Source organism: Penaeus japonicus, unplaced genomic scaffold (assembly GCF_977035675.1).
Source record: "Penaeus japonicus unplaced genomic scaffold, GWHDUDI00000001_assembly GWHDUDI00000033, whole genome shotgun sequence".
Classification (NCBI taxonomy): Eukaryota; Metazoa; Arthropoda; class Malacostraca; order Decapoda; family Penaeidae; genus Penaeus; species Penaeus japonicus.
This window is the reverse complement of record NW_028234435.1, coordinates 6223062-6240561: the sequence shown is the minus strand read 5'-3', so window position 1 is coordinate 6240561 and position 17500 is coordinate 6223062. Positions and strand designations below refer to the sequence as shown.

At 36.2% G+C, this 17500-nt stretch overlaps 1 protein-coding gene across 1 annotated transcript in view; it reads right to left on the bottom strand.

Annotated features, from left to right (window-relative positions):
• Positions 1 to 14453, bottom strand: part of LOC122257879 (WD repeat-containing protein 76) — a 16674-nt gene extending 2221 nt beyond the window's left edge. Inside the window, exons 1-14 of the mRNA XM_043023412.2 lie at positions 13878 to 14453; positions 13293 to 13334; positions 11454 to 11537; positions 6821 to 7096; positions 6112 to 6323; positions 5786 to 5919; positions 5089 to 5215; positions 4426 to 4565; positions 3458 to 3630; positions 2899 to 3006; positions 1599 to 1720; positions 1279 to 1382; positions 484 to 555; positions 144 to 262 (exon numbers count right to left, since the gene is read on the bottom strand). Of these exons, the coding sequence (XP_042879346.2) occupies positions 144 to 262; positions 484 to 555; positions 1279 to 1382; positions 1599 to 1720; positions 2899 to 3006; positions 3458 to 3630; positions 4426 to 4565; positions 5089 to 5215; positions 5786 to 5919; positions 6112 to 6323; positions 6821 to 7096; positions 11454 to 11537; positions 13293 to 13325 (1704 nt within the window). The 5' untranslated portion in view covers positions 13326 to 13334; positions 13878 to 14453. The remainder of the gene's footprint in view (positions 1 to 143; positions 263 to 483; positions 556 to 1278; positions 1383 to 1598; positions 1721 to 2898; positions 3007 to 3457; positions 3631 to 4425; positions 4566 to 5088; positions 5216 to 5785; positions 5920 to 6111; positions 6324 to 6820; positions 7097 to 11453; positions 11538 to 13292; positions 13335 to 13877) is intronic.
• Positions 14454 to 17500: the final 3047 nt, after the last annotated feature.

Genomic DNA, 17500 nt, shown 5'->3' with positions numbered 1-17500 from the left:
ACAGGGAGAGGATAATTTGTATGAAGCCTGGTATTCTGGGGTTAAATTAAGAAGAAGAAGAAGAAATCCTTGAAGACCTCAAAACAACTTAAGACAAAATGACTGCTGACGCTGTCAAGATATGAAAGCAGGACACTACCCACCCTTCTTGGCTGCATCATGGACCCCACAACTATCAGGTCCTCCCTCCCTGGCAGGAAGCGGGCCTTAAAAGTGGTCAGCCATCTTCCTGTTTGATTGTTGTGGTGAATTTTCTTTTGGACTGAAAAGAAACAATGTTAGTTTGTCATTAGTAACTTGAGACTAACAATATTTAGTAGGGTATTTGCATATGAAGCTGATTCTGTCTTTTATGGTTTAAGGGTAATTCTTAATGTTATTAGTGTCATCAGATATTTCAACATATAAAAATATATTTTTTTTAAACATATAAAAAACATTTTTTTTTCTTTTTTAAGTAAAACGTGTCACTTCATCACTTACCTTTTAAGGTACTCAGGTCACATGATATGAACCTCAAGTAGTTGTCTGAGCAAGTTGAAATCAGGGTATTTCCTGAAAAGAAGAACTAGTTACAGGCTTTGATGCAACCGATGATTAAACAAACTAATTGGCAAATTGGCATCCTTTTTCATTTACGACATAAAGCTCTTGTATTGAAGCCACAGTTGTCATTTTGTGCCCTACTAGTATCTTAGTATGATTCTGCATATCTAATAATTAACTCTATTTTCTACTTTACTTTTAAGGGGTCTTAAAAATAAGAAACCCAGATACTTGGTGAGATATTGGGCAGGCAAATCAAGAGGATAGAACTCAAGAGGTGTAACCTTCAGAAAAAGTTTTATTGATCAATCTCTAAAGACTTCTGACTTGTCAATGTACCTAGGTTCCTGGTCCTAGTAAATATGTCAATGACTCATCACTGGGAATTACTGGGACGGAGAGAAGAGGGCACTGAATTTAATATCTTAACCCAATCCCGACGGGCCTGGCGAGAACTGGCAATCCCCTAAGCTGGACTAAGTAATATTGCCTCGGGGACATCACACTGGTGTGTCACCCCGTCATCAGGCACGACGGTGTGTCACACCGTCATCAAGCACGACGGTGTGTCACACGGGTGTTACACCGTCATCATTGGGTTAATATCACAGCCTCAACCAATGAAGCAGTTAGATATGTAACTTCAAAACAAAAAAATGTTGATTTATACACATTTTCATTAGTTTGTAAGACATATGAACAATACTGAAGAATATCATAATCACTATATACCTGTCACTGGTGAGAACTCCAAACCAGAAACATTGCGGCCATGAGGGCATTCAGCAACAGCCTTATTCTTCTGGATTTTTCTCAAGTCCCACAGGGAAACACACCTAAATGAATCAATAAGGAATTTCTGAAGCACACACAAAACAACAACAGTACTGGTCATATAAACTGGAGATAATTCAAAACCTCTACTAAGATGAAATAACAAGATAAATAAGAGCAACAGTAGAATTACTTCAAAGCATTGATAAATAAAGTAATGTGCATCATCAATATCAAGTAACCTGTAACTTAATAATTAAAAGATTGTCTCTCCTTACCCATCTCTGGATGAAGTTGCAACATAATGATTCTGTGTTGGGTGCACTGCCACCAACTTGACCGTTTTACCATTGTGTACCTTGTACTCCACTGGGTTGCTGTTACTGTCACGGACATCAACCTGTTGTAAAATTGAGGTTAAAAGTGAAGCTGACCTGGCATAATAGTCCAAAAAAAATTCTGACTTGAAATGACACTCTGCTCTCTATATTTTGGCATTTATACTCAACTAGAAATACGTTAACCTCTCTGGGATGGGTTCGCTCTGTGTTTTTCCTTTTGTTTAAATAACAAACTATCTATTCCATTAGCTGTGTTAACTAGAGAATGATAACAAATGCAATGATATAATATCAAATATACTCATAAATATCATACAACAAATAATACAAAATACATTGAACATCTTAAGATACCCACCGCAGCCTGTATATTTCAATGCACCGGGACTCTTCATACTCCCCTTCATTGACTCGATATAATCCTAGAGCCTGTCCTTTTCTTTGTGCTTTATTATCTTGTGAGACATATATGTGCCATCTCACAGTGTTTATCAATGTTGTTGTAGACTAAAATTGTTGTGATGGGCTAATATCAGGTCATTATCATCTTTATACTCAGTGTGATAGAACTATTATAGTTTCATGGGAGGACAAAAAGCAACTGTATTATTTTCTTGTGTTACTTTCATAAACAAATTTGAAAGAAATAACCATCCCTAATGAAAATAAGTGAAGAGTTGGGGGAGAGAAAGGAAACCTGTGCCACACAACAAGGAAGCCTTACTGGCACAGAGAAATATTTTAGATGCTGCACATGGTCTGGTTCACCTTCCTCTTCTCATTATGCAAGCACATGTTGCTTCACCAGTATTATCTTGCTGTGTGTCATTGCTCTCTGAAGATAGTGCTTGCTAGAGACCAGAGATGGGCACTCTTCAAAGCTTTCTTTCCTGCTGGTGCTAGGAAAGGGTAGTTCCATCTAAGTTCGGGATTTTACACTATGGCTATTTCAGTGAACACTATGACAATTATAGTAATTGTAATTGCAATTGCCATCATCAGTCACTTAATAGTTATTACAATAGAGAAACACAGAGATCCACTCCCCCCTAATGTTAAATATACCATAACGACTATTGGCACCTACATAATGCCACCTGTCGTCTGGCAAAAAACTTGTTTGGCATGTACGTGTTGCCACCAGTCTGCAACGGATTAAGATGCGACCCATCCCAAAAGGGTTAAGGCATAAAAGTTATATTTTTCCAACACTATGAAAAAAATCCTTATTACTAACCTGAATCAATTCCCCAAGGCTGCCTCCAACAAGGACTGTATTTTCATCTCTATGTGCATGCCATGAAGTATACACATTATAGGCTTCTTCTTCTACATAGCTGTACACCTTGAAATGAAAATGTTGAAATACTTTATTAGATGTAAAGATATTTAAAATGCCTTTAATAAAACTTGTTGTATGTATCATACAAAAATGGAAAACTGTATCGACCACATCAACATAACTTAATCTTTGAATTACTGCTATTTGAATGAATACATTACTAATCTGATCCTACATTATTTCCTTTTAATTTTTATTTGATAGTGTGCAAAAGGACTTTATTTGATATTTTATACATCAAAAATGGAAGAAGAAAGAAAGAAAGAAAGAAAGAAAGAAAGAAAAAATCTCAATAAATCTATTTTGAGTATGGTGGGTTTTCTGCCAACAAAATGAAAGGAAAATCAATATTTGTACAATAATTCTTATTAGTAACACAACATATGGTATAAAAGGTATAAGTAAATTAAATGTATAGAACACAAGGTTATGGAAGAGAAATTTAGGAGCATACCTGCTGGACAATCCCTGAAGTCAGATCTGTTTTCCTCAAGGATCCATCATAACTTGTTGTGTAGACATTTTGGTAATTCCAAGGGTCAACAGTGAGGCAATTGATTGGACGTGAGTGTGGGTTGAAGTAGTGAGCACCATTGCTTGAATCTTCACGATGTACATCCCACAGTCCTTTGGAATAAAATGAAAATATTTACATTTTGTTAAGTGGCAATAATAATATCACCTTTCAATGATAACCTTCAGAAGACAAAATATAACTTGTACTGGTTTTAGAGCTTTGTACATTCTAATTGCTTAATTCAGACATGTTGCTTCCATAATCCATTGCATACGGGTGTCATGACATATATGTCAGCACCGATTAGGCCTAAAAGACAGGAGTCAATGCGTACATGACGCGACATCGGGATCTGCTCACAGTTGAAGCACACACACAGTAATTAAGTATTATGGCTGTAACAGTGCTAGCTCTAGAGCTACAGGGTTCCAAAGTCAGCCTAAACCTGCATTTTAACCCATTGGATGGATTTATGTAAAAATATTGTTTTAGCTAGTCTGTGCTACCTGGAGGGCATAGAAAACCCTTTCCCCATCCTTCTAATTTTTAGCCGGTGCCGCTAGTGTCATAGACCACCTGCCGTGAAGACCAGCTAGATCATTAGGCAGCAATGGGTCATCAAAAAACCTTGTTACCCTTTAAAATCTTCCATTTTTTTCTGTGTGAATATAGACTTCAATGTTTTATATCTATACTTTTGTTAGACCATATGATTTCTTGAATATTTTTATTTACTGTTGATTGGTTTTACTTGAAAATTGGGAAAAAATATTTATATTTTACACTTTTTCTTTCTTTTATGAAGATATGCTACAGAAGTCTCCAATATCAATAATTACTAAACAAACATGCAAAAAAAAAACAAAAAAACTGAGAGTAAATATAATATGAAATACAATACCTACCAAGCTCTCCATACTTCCCACCAATCATGACCAGAGTCTTATCTAATGTTGGGTGGATCTGGACAGAGAAAGTCCTGTTGGGGACTACCTTTGCAACTCGAGATTCTGTGATCTTCATCTTCTTTAATGTCTTGATAACACTGGAATAGATAATATCAAGATGAATGAGATGTTCATATAAAAAGGAAAAATCACAAGTTGGGATTTATTGGCATATACTTCCCCATCAGAGGATTCACATCACTGGACTGAAAAGTATCTATATCATAGTAATGATTCAGTGAGTTTATTACTAAAATAATGGAAGAGGTGGACAACAATTTACAGTGGAAAAGTAATTCACTACAAAATAACAATCTATACATGTGAACTTTGACAAACATAATATCACAAATGAGATTCTTTCTATTGTGAGACTTAGTTAAAAGGTAACCAGCTTCATACTAAGTGTATTAGGATATGAAACTTTCTTCACTATAACAGCAAATGTAGTAAGTAGTAAAGATAGAAATGTCTATGACTAGAATTTCAAGTATAAGCAAACCTACCATTCTGTTTTAAAAAGTTGATAAAATAAGCTGATGCAAGCTAGGAATCATTCAATACAATACTTAAATCAAGGGAAATTACACATGATGATTTCAGTTGTAAATAGAGCCTTACCCTGGGCCTTCCTGAGACCAGACACTCTCTCCTCCTCCTTCCATATTAATACTGTGTAACTCTTTCATGAACTCCTCAAACTCTTCTCTTCCTGGAGCTTTATAATAGTCCATCATTGGTCCTGGTCCTGTTGGATTAATTAAAAAACTAAGAATAAGAAACTAAAAGTTCTATGAGAAGCAAACAGTTACATAATTTTGCTTGATCTTAATTAGAATAACATTCATCCCTGTATCAAAGTTATTACTATAAAGATAAATAACTTACATTACTTGTAGCAAATAAAGGAAATACTGTCAACTGCATATTGAGAGATCATACTAAACTATGCATCTTGAGAGATCAAATAAACACCTTTATAGCGACTTACAGTAATATGTTCAACAGAAGAAAAAGCAAAGCAAAGCAAAGGAAATCAAAGCGAAGAAATACAACAACAACAACAACTGGAATTACTGAAAAAATAGCTCACTGAAAGCTTTTACACATAATGATCAAAATACTTTCTAGGAAGCAGAAAGACATAGAAAAGAAAAGAGAAAAAGGCCATGGGCAACAATGAGACTTGCTCAAAATGCCCAAACACACAATCACTAATTTTTGCATCTTAATTCTAAACAAGCTGAAAGCAATATATTGTCTAAAGAAATTACAATGTAAAAAGAAGAAAGGTACATGTAAGGCAAACCAAACTTACCGGGAGGAGGCCGAGGATTGCTCTCAACTGCTGATTCTGCCAAACCCTTGGCAATCTCCCTTTCAGAAGGCAGAGGCAAATCTGCTCCATCTGGGGTCATTTTCTGCTGCCTTAGACTCCTCCGACGCTCTGTCCTGAAAGTGTCAATGTAACATGTGGATTAAAGAGATCATTGTTAATAAAATATATTTGACAAAACCTGTCCCAAATAAAGTATTTTCACTTACTATTGTGAAAGTGTCAAAGTAACATGTGGATTAAAGAGATCATTGTTATTAAATGTAATATTTGACAAGAGCTGTGCTAAATCAAAGATTTTCACTTACGGTTGTGGGGGTTCCTTAATACGAGTAATTCCTCTGCTTGTTGCTTTCTTGGCAGCAGGTTGTGGGGCTAACTCTTCAAGTTCTCCTTTAGCCTCAAATATCTTGAGTGAAGCTAAAAACTTCTGCCGTTCTTCGATGTTCTTCTGTACCATTAGCTCATAATCTGAGAGTTTAACAGGTGGAGCATCTTCCTCTTCTTCAGACTCTGATTCCTGTTATATAACGAAGGAGTAATTTTATTTTCTGTGTATTAACACTTTTAATACAGTTTTCCCACAGAAGGATGTCATAATTAATACTGAAATGAGATTGTAGTGTTGGCCTACTGTCCCCATGAAAGAAGACAGAAATTAGTTCATATTTCCCAGTGCCAACAAAACATTTAAGTCAGTGCTCTGGCTTAGGACAAGGCAATTCAGACAAAGAAAGTCAACAGATATATGAGGTTAATAATGATAACATCAATAGTTATAATTTGAATACTTAACTATCATATCACTATACACATATTTTTATGAAAAATCGGTTTCAGAAGATGAAAAGATTGGCATTAAAGCCTAATAAGATAAATTCATCATCTTTTATTTTTATGAAGTTTCTTGGGGGTGGATCTAGTCATCATTTTGCCAAATTTCACATTGGGTTAAAATGGGGTCATAATCCCCTCTCAAAAAATTACTATTATTATTATTATTTTTTTTTTACAAACCTTAACTTTTATGTCCTTGGCTTGAGGTTTCACATCCTCCTCCTCACTGGTGGCATACTCCTCTTCCTCCTCCTCCTCATCTGAAACTGGTTCTTCCTTCATCTTGAGAATGGCTGCTCTCTTGGTCCTCCTTGTGGGTTTTACTTCTGGTTCCTCATCTGATAATTCTTCCTTCTTGATGTCTACCTTTTTCTTTGATCTGGATGATGTTCTTTCAGTCCTTGAACGTTTAGACATTGGTTCACTGGTCTCCTCATCCTCAGACAACATTAAATTCTGGAAATTTATATATAAATAAGATGTACATCAAAAAGTGTTAATGATTTGAAAATTTTTTAGCTGAAAGTTTTGGTTTAACCCTTTGTGTTCAGTCTCCAGGATGGGTTATATTTCAGAACGAGGCAGCTTAACCCTATGATGACGGTGCGTCACACCCGTGTGACACGGCTAAATGATGGAGGGATATATATTCAGAGCAAGGCTCGGGATTGGGTTAACACAACATACTTTGACTTTTCCCACTCTCTTTCAGTCATTCATTGTAAAACTAGAACCATTTTTGTGTTATATTTTTTGTGTTTAGAGGCTTATATGTGTCAGATGACATGCTCTATCAATGCTGCAGTTTACTAATATTGTAGTTCAGGGTCCATATGAGCTCATTATTTTCTTTATCCCAGTGTGATACAAGTATTGCTGTTTTATGGAAGGACAAAAAGCGACTTTATTTTTTCAAATATGTGTACTGTCATGAACGAACACGAAACATATAACCATCTACAATGAAAATAACATGAAGAGGTAGCAAAGAGGAAGGAAACCTGTGCTTATAACCGTGAGTGCCACAGTGAAAGGCACCCCTATTGGCACAGAAGGACATTTCAGACACTGGGCATGGTTTGAGTTACCTTCCTCTACTCGTTCTGCCTGCACATCCTTCATCAGCGGTACTTTAGAGCAAGAGGTCAGTAACTTACTGTGTGCCACTGCTCTATAAAGATAGTGCTTGTTAAAGACTGTGGATGGGTGCCATTCAAGGCTCTCTCTCCTACTGGTGGTAGAAGAAAGTGGTGCCATCTAGGTTTTGGATGTTAGGTTTGCTCAATATCATGGTAATTATAGTATTTATGACTGCAATTGTCATCCTCACTCACTCATCACACGTAGAACAATAAAATAGCACAGTAATCCAAAATCCCTGAACGTCATGTACGTCATGATGCTCAATGTCAGGCCAAAGCTCTTGCATCATATATGTCCTGACACCCGTTGACAATGGGTTAAATAATAATAATAATTCAATGCTAAAAAAATTATGAAGCGAGATGGTAATATTCATAGCAACTTTACCTAAGCTAATTTTAAACTTAAACCCAAACACCCTAACACAATTATTCTTATATGATAGCTTAAGAGAGACCCTAATTCTAATTTACAACAGCCCAGCCAATGTCATATGAAAATTTCTATCAATGCACCTCATTCATAATGTATATGGGTGTGATTTGGTATTCCATTCCTGAGGAGTTTTGATATGAACATAAAATGAGCAGTAAATGAAGAGAGAAAAGAAGGATGTAAGAAAGAAGAGATGGAGGAAGATGAAGAAGACGAAAAAAAAAAAAAAAAAAAAAAAAAAAAAAAAAAAAACATTGAATTTGACATTTTCTTTTTCAGTATTAACTAGTTTAATCCCTTAACCCATTCATGTCGGGGCTGTTCCGGCACTGAATGGTTGCAATGCTGGGGTTTTTGAATGTATAAGCCTAGCGGCTCGGGATTCTCAGGCACACTAGCTGCGAGCCTGGGCTGTCCGCTCGCTTACCCCGGGCACCGGCCTTGACCAAATATCTCGTTGCCGGCATCTGACGCAAAAGCCACGGAACGTGTCAGCACGTCATCTGGCACAAATGGGATAAAGATAGGGTGCCTAAACCATTGCATGGTCTGAACGATGGGCTTACTATAATCAAGTGGCTGCTAGTTCTTAGCCTTTCATATGCGTTCCTGTGATCTCCATTCACAAGTGTGAAAGAATAAGCTTTCAGCTGACTTTGGGATTGATGCTACAATTCCATGTGTCAGTAGTGGGAACCATCAGGGAGTTAGGGGATAAAAGGACAGAATATTTGTGGTACTTCTATGTAGTCTTAACTTGACTGCATACACTCTCATGAAGTTCATTATTCCTTGCTAGAGGAATGAAGGCCTGGAAACCATAGTATTCCCATGACTTGTCTTGTCTTATATGGTAAGAAAGTAGAGTATAAATATAAAAAGAAAATGGCATCTTTTTCAATTTGCCTATTGTATCTTTTGTTTTCCAATTATCATTTTGTATTAACATTATCAGGATCACAAACTATTTTTTCATCACTATGCTTGCATTAGCTTTCAAAAACTTTTCTGTTCTGTTGTCTCAATGATTCCTCATTTCCACATAAAATCTATAGGTGGAAAAGTATCAAATATACTTCAATGTAAGTGTATATACATAAATAAATAAATAAATAAATAAATATATATAAATATAAACACACAAACACAAAGTAGGACTTTGCAGAAACATAATTAAACTAATAGAATGGTCATGAACAAAACATAAAACAATGCTATTGGTGATAAAAATAATTTTCTTAACACATCTGCAAGTTGCAAGTCTACATTATCATGCAATGATGTGTCAAGCTCTTTTACTCTGACAAAAGTCAACCAACCTCTACCCCCACATATTTTGGCTTTTCAAGTTTGTAAACCTTCCTGGTATTTTACTGTCAGATATGGAATGAGTCCACAAGAAAGAGATAGCAATACCAAGTTCCTAACCTCTTAACAACAAATGACATGACATTCAAGTCTTGGCTTGGCTTGTTTTCCCACTAGTGACGTACACTCCACATCATGGCGTTGTCCGGCTATCTCACTGGGTGATCAGGCTCAGCATATGTTAGGCTTATGATTTTCCAACACCTCAGCAAAATGTCCAGGCAGAGCCAAAACCACCCCATTATTATGTCTATAAATGATATCAATGATAAGCTACAGCAGTAACATATCTTCCAATAAATAACTATTATAACATGCCATCTACTTTCCTACTTTGTTGTTTGAGAACTCCAAATGAATGGAATAATAAAAAATACTTGATGCTTGTAACCTATAAAGTATATTTATATATTTTTTTCAACAGGGCAAAGATGCACAAATGAAGTTGGTGATGAATGGCAGAAAACAATAAGATCTATTAACACATTTCAGTCTTCAGATTCTGAATTTCCCAAAACAAGTTCTCTGGGTTTATAGTGTGGCCCATTGGGTGGTGCTGGCCCAATATCCCCGTGGGAGGAGACTGAATTTCAAAAAGGAGATAGATGTCTCCTTGTGCCACAAACCTCTCCTAGACAATACTCTGGCTTGGGGAAGGACATCATCCATTAATATATTTGGAAAAAAGGATTCCTGAGTTTATGATTGGTCAGACAAGATTAACCCTCTCGTGACGGGTGGTATACTATTGTACCGCGCATTCTAGGCCCGTTCGCTGGGGACGCGATATGGCGTCGTTTATTTAACTGATTTAGGTCTATGCGTTCGAGAGCCCCGGCATTGTGACATGCAAGGCTGGAATGCCCCTGCCGTGAATGGGTTAAATAACTATCATCACTAACCTGTCAATTATGACATCATTATAATTACCTACCTATCAACCTTCATCACTAACCTGTCAAGTGCTCTTTGCCTTAATAAAAAAGTAAAGACTTTTTATATGAAAAATTACCATGAGACAGAGGTCCAAATATAGCATTTTCTATCATTATACCACTAAACACTAATATATATTACTATGTTCCCATATTTTTGTTTCAAAACTAGTGAATCCCTGCTACCCATCAATGCTGCTGCACAATGAGTCCTTAGTTATAATCTTGCCCAGAGTTCAGAGTGTGGACATGTATGTGACTGTGTTTGTTAGAATGGATGCGTTTCAATTTTTTAAAAGTAGAAAATGAGGATGTATTTGTCTTGTCATATGATTGGCTTGCACGCACCCTTATTTCCATTTCTCCTCCAGTCAGGTGAGGTCTCATCCATAATGCTCTTATAACATGCATTGCAATGACTTCTCTTTAGGTTTTCCCCCCTGCAACCATAGAAGGTTACCAACAAAATGAAATTAAAAGATATACACAACTCAAAGAGTTTGGAAGTAACAGGTGACAGCCATTATACTACTACTACTAGAAATACTAAAAACTAGTAAAGCCCACACACTGACACTCACACACATTAATACCTTTGCCTAATCACCTATTAGTAGACAAAGCAAGTAAGCTGGGGGGGGGGGGTATTGTGTACTGGTTTGGTTGAGTTTTGAATAAAATAGTTTGGGTAAGATGCCACACAATACTAGTATGACAGCTTCTTGCATATTTTCTACCTCAACCTTGCCCACTGCCATGTTATCCCCTTCCCTATGCTTCCCTATCATACAAGATTACTAATCTCTCATTCTCAACCTCCGCCGCCTTTCCCTTGCCCAGGTGCCAATTACAGGTACAAGCACCGTCTTCCTTTAAGAGTAATGGAAATATTTTTTTAAAATAAAAATATTCAAATAACTTGTTCTCTTTACCTTCTTCAAGGATGGTTTCTTCATGCTTGTCGTCCTGGATACCTCAACAGTGTTACTTATATCCTCTAACAGCCTCTTGCTTCTCTGAAAGGAGAATTACATCAATTATTGGTATAATTTTTTGTTAATGACAACACAGCTTTTTAAGAAAAGAGAAAACAGAATTGGTAAATTAATATAATCAGAGACACTTCATCTTTTATATTTCCCAAACAAATTAAAATACCCATCTATTAGAACAAATTGAAATAATGAAGCTATCTAATATAGAAATATATTTTTTGAAGTAGTTCCTTTAATCTTTGTCTTTCAGCAACAAGCAAACAAAGATAGCTTTATGTTGCTTATTTTGGGATGCTTTATGAAGTTTACAATGCCCTTCAAAATTAGATACTTTCCCTTGTAACTTTCACTCTCTTTTAGAATTCAAGCAAGCATAGACATCAAAAGATGTCATGATGATGAATCAAGGTTTATAGTAATTAAGCCAATGATGACGGTGTGTCACGGCTAAATGCCTGATCACGGGGCGACACACCAGTGTGACGTTCCCGATGCAATATTGCATGGGCCCGGCGTAGGGGGTTGCCACTTCTCGCCGGGCCCGTTGGGATTGGGTTAAGCATCGAGTCCTTGCCTTTCTAACTGAAAAATACTGAGTAATAAGAAATAGTAATAATTTACAATAAGATCATTTAGAACACCTGTTCTCTAATAAAGAGAACACTAACTGTTAGGAAATTAAAAAGAAATTAAAGTAAGCCCACAGTCACGTCAACCAAGTCTGTGGATCTACATGTCAATAACTTCAAAGTCTCTTCATTCTGCACTCCAGCAAGAATGAACAAACTTGCACCGGGGCTATACCAGCAAAAAAGCTTCTAAAACTTCCAGGCAATTTATTATCAAAATAAGGAATCTGTCCAAACTCCATCATGACAGACTAACCATGGCGGAGGTTTGATGACCTTGCACAAAGAGTAGAGGCTAAAGTGTCGCTTAATGTGGTCCTATTGTAAATAATCAACCAAGAAAAATGGTTATCTTTTCCAGATTAGTGCAGCACTACTATCATGATAAACGTACCAAAGGTTCTACTCTCACTCTCTACAACTCGTGCTTAGTGGACACAACCAGCGATTCACCCCTTTGCCCCACAATCTGGGCCCTGATAGCAGGGGAGGGTATGAAGTAAACTTGGGATATTGTGGGAGCAAATATATATAATAATACATAATATGCACTGAAATAGTACATAATATCACATATGCCATGAATGTACTGCAATTGCTGCTGCCCCCAAGCCCCATTCCAGGAAAACAAACTTCCTCCTTGTATATAAGGCAGGACTAAGCGAGGGACCCTATCTGGTGTTCACTAACCTGTAAGGGGGAAAGAGGCTGCCTGAGGCTGCTGGGTGATTTTAAGTGTTGTATAGTCAATGATGGGGGTTAGGATGATATTTTTGCTGGTGCCTCTTGCAATTTCATAATCATGATGTTGCAGGATTTGTGTATACCCTTGATATTGGCCATCCTGTCACAAATGGGTGGGGGGGGGGGTTGTTCTTTCTGGTGCAGGTTGGGGTGACTGCCTAGGGGGGGAACAGCTGATTATGGGGGAGCACTAGACACCAGATAAACACCATTTACTAATTTTTCACAATAGACCACCAAATCTAATTTTTCAAAATGGGGGGCATTTTGTCCCCCCCCATCCTAAAATGGGGGGGGGACATATCCCCCACAGTTCCTCTGCCACTAATGTGAACATTATAAAAATTATAGTGAAGGAGGCCTAATTATAGCGAAGGAGGCCTAAACACACTAAAACACTAACCTTGGTTGGGGCTGATGATCCTACTCTGGGCATTCTCAGTGTCTGCAAAGGCAATTCATTAAATGAAAATCAAAGTGATACATCAAACAGGAACAAAGGAATAAGATTACACTTAATAATAAAATAAATGCCCAGGTACACTCAAATACATTCTTGTACAACTTATTTGTAGACTTTTCAGAATGTATTCAAGACTGAAAGCTAAGGCACTTCTAAATGTATTAATCACAACAGTTTAAAGAAATAAGTTAACATCTAAAAGAATTCATGCCATTAACACCAATGCCAAGGAAAATTCAGACTTCGACCTAGATGCTTTTGCAACATAATGATAATGCCAAACTGATGAAAACATACGCGACTCGGGACTCAAATGCATATATCAATTCCTACGTCAGAAAAGCCTCGGGGTGCATAAAGTTCTTTGAATTCTCCGAGAAATCCGACCTCAGAGAGTCCATCTCCCTCCCGACTCGGAACGTGAATGGACACGCATGTCTTTATTAATACCAATAAACGCCAATGCAACCCCAGAAACAGTTCCAAAAACCACCACGCCCCACAGAGACATCACAGTACACTCACCTCCTCCAAAGCCAAGAGATGTCAAGCAATCAAAATAAGGTTTCCAGTCTAAAACACAAGAGTAAGCTCGGCACGTCCACTCTCTCCTCACGCGTGTTATGTATTGGAGTTCCGAGGTTACGAAACGCAGCTTTCCCGCGAAGCCGAGCCGAGCCCTTTCATGTTTTGATTGGCTTTCTTCACTTAGTTAAGGGGTTATCTTGCTTTTTTGGGTCGGGAGTATATACTTGTATTCTTGTCGGTGGTGGATGTATGTGTAGTTTCTATCAATTTTGTGTTTTTATTGTTATTTCTTCTTTCTCCCTCCTTTACGAAATTCTCCATGCAAGCGCGGCAACTTCGAGGGTAAGGTTGTTTTTGCCGGGCTTATGTAACGAAAACTGACATGACTAATTGTAGGCTGAAATGTTGGTATCATGTTAGATCCTGTGCTAAAAAGGTGACCTCTCAGTAATCATCAATGACTCGCACTTTGTAATTACACGGAATGAATCAGGAAAATTCAGCGATACCACATGAACGAGAGATCCTGTTCTAGCGTGCAGGCATCGACCGCATTCCACACAAGCACACGCTAGCCACACATTGATACAGGGAGGATTGTATCTATGATAATAATGATAGCACTGATAATGGTAGCATTGATGTTAACGTCAACTTTCTAGAATAGGTCTGCGTTATAAAATCCATTGAAATTGTTATCCTAGAGTGCATTTAGCCAACGCAACCCAGCAATAACGAATATTAGACCCGATGGGTAGGGAGAGCATGAGGTATCCTAGGAAAATTACGGTAAATAACCTATCGAAAGGTGGTATTTTATCGATGTCTACTAATAAATCACATGGTATATTTCTGTCTACAGTGAAATACAAGAATACCAAATGTGGGTACTTTACAATTTACTCATATATATATATATATATATATATATATATATATATATATATATTAATATATATATATATATATATTTTTTTTTTTTTTTTTTTTTTTTTTTTTTTTTTCGACTTAGAATCTTTCAAATATGAGTTTAATTATTTGTTAATTATATTTACGCACTATTGGGCCGAAGCACTCTCTCAGCAGTCGGGCCTACGGCGCAGTCGGCCCCGTGGCTCCCGCAAGCACACATGTCTCGCAAGCAACAGATTCTCATAGCCGAAGATCGTGTTTATTTTAACTTCCGTTAAGTGATATATTTGGCTATTAGATATTATAGATTTATATATATTCTGATTGAGAACCAAAATAATTATAACACAAATACATAACAACACAACACTACAACAAACACAACAGCAACAATAAACATGATAAGCAAAAAAAATAAATTTGATTTTTTTTTTTTTTCAAGTTTTTTTTAGGAAGTGTTTCAACGCACAAACACACGCACATGTACATATATAGATAGATAGATAGACAGACAGACAGACAGACAGATAGGTTGACATATTGGCAAGCAGATAGATAGGTAGACAATTAGTATTATGTGGCTACAGCAATATGGGTAATGATAATCATAATCATGGTTGTAATGGTAGAAAAGCATGAAAGTAAAATTCATTAATAAAACGACCAACTTCCAATCGTAAATAAGTGCGATATTTTAGTATTATCTCCCGTAAGCAAAGGGTATCACAGAGCATTATTATAAACTACAAGAAAGAATATGAACAACAATTATGTATGATAATTTTATTTAATGTGCATATAACGTCATATCCGCGTAAATTTATTTTTGTCTCCCTCTATATGTAATGGCAGCTATAACTGACAAAATTAATGTAATGAAGTCAACTAACCCTAAAATGTTTATGTTTTTTCTTATTGCATAACTATTTGTGGTCTGAGGGCGAAGTAAAGCAATAATAATATAAACAAATTAAACTACAGCTAGAGACTCAGACCAGACCCAGTTGTTAGTAAAGGCTAGGATAATGGTCCAATTGGCGAGCTAATAAAGCAATGCGCATTTCACCCCGTAGAGTTTGTGGTGCGATCGATAGTGCTTCTGGATATTGGGTAGAGATACAAAGGAGTTAAATGTTATACAGTCCAACTGACTCTGCATGAGCTTCTTACTGTGATATTTTATATATTGTTGAAAGCATCAAGCAAAAATGCTTCTTGATTTTGAAGAAGATTTTTACAAATCCCAGCAAGGGAGAAATATCTATGGGGGAGGACGTAAGTAACATATTATCAATCTATAAGCATAATCAAAGGGCATTATCGTTGAAGTCACGTCAGATAATTTAAAGAGATAAAAAACAAGTAAATAATGCAAGGAACAGCCTTACATATATAAGTTTCAACCACGAGCAGATCGACTGGGAAATGGTAAATAAAATCTTAGAAGAAGCACTGAAGAACTGAATTACTGTATTATTGTTCGTGATGCTAAAATCTCACATTCAAATCTCTATGAAATTGTAAGATTTTTTTCTTCTAATATCTAGACTGAGAAAGATAAACCCTTGATGCTTCATCGTAATACATATTGGTGTGAAATTTACGACTCTAAATGCAAATTCACAAGTATTCAAGTTATATATATATATATATATATATATATATATATATATATGTACATATGTATGTTATACATGTTATGTATATGTGTGTGTGCATGTATAATTTCTACAATTATTAAGTGTGATGTGATTTAGACGATTAAAATGCTGTTTTTTTCCAATACCATGTATATCAATATTATTATCTTCAATTATTGTTTTTTTTTATCTCTACAATCATCTTTATCACCCTGATCAGTTGATATTATTCTTCAAATACTATGCATGTGTATGCTGCATATTGCATCACTTGGCGAACGCCAGTTCACCGTTTATCAATTATATTACAATGTAAAACACGAGTATGTGGGAATAGCACTTTATGATTTTCCCAAGAGCTAAGTCGGTTTCGAATTCGCTTCGTATCACTTGCAATGTTGAAGCGATCCATAGGGCGAAAGAGTAAATTTTATTTTTTATTATCCCGTCGGATGGACTGCTTAGTTGAAAGTTTTTGTATTTCTGCTGTTATTATAACTTTACTAATGTTATTATTATTACTGTCTTACCATTACCATTATCATTCAAATCTTGTTATATTTTTTTCTGCCACCAGAAGAACAAATGGGGCTTGTATGTAAAAATAATACATATTAGTAGCCTTTAAATACAGGCAACCGATTATTTAGATATTTTGGGTGTCTTTTTGAAAAGTTCACTTATTTAGTTCAATTTGAGTAAAAATTATATAGAAGACTCATTATCTTGTAATGTTCAATATTTTGCAAGGATTTAAATACATTTTATCGAATGTTTCCACTTAGTTTTCTTTAGTTATTTTATTTAGTATGTTTACTCCTTATGCTTTACAGTTGTTTGTCAAACAAGGGCTTTTCTAATGAGGCTTCAAAGACGGGCTCGATTTCGCAGGCTAATGCAGAAGCGCTACCAACGGCACCACGACCTCTGTATGGAAAACATGCAATGTTTTTATATCTTGCCAAATGGACTGGTTTGCTCACCTTATTTCTATCCTTTTTATTTATTTTTTGTGATCACAAAATACATATTCGATTAAAATTATGGATACAAGGATTGATATCCATT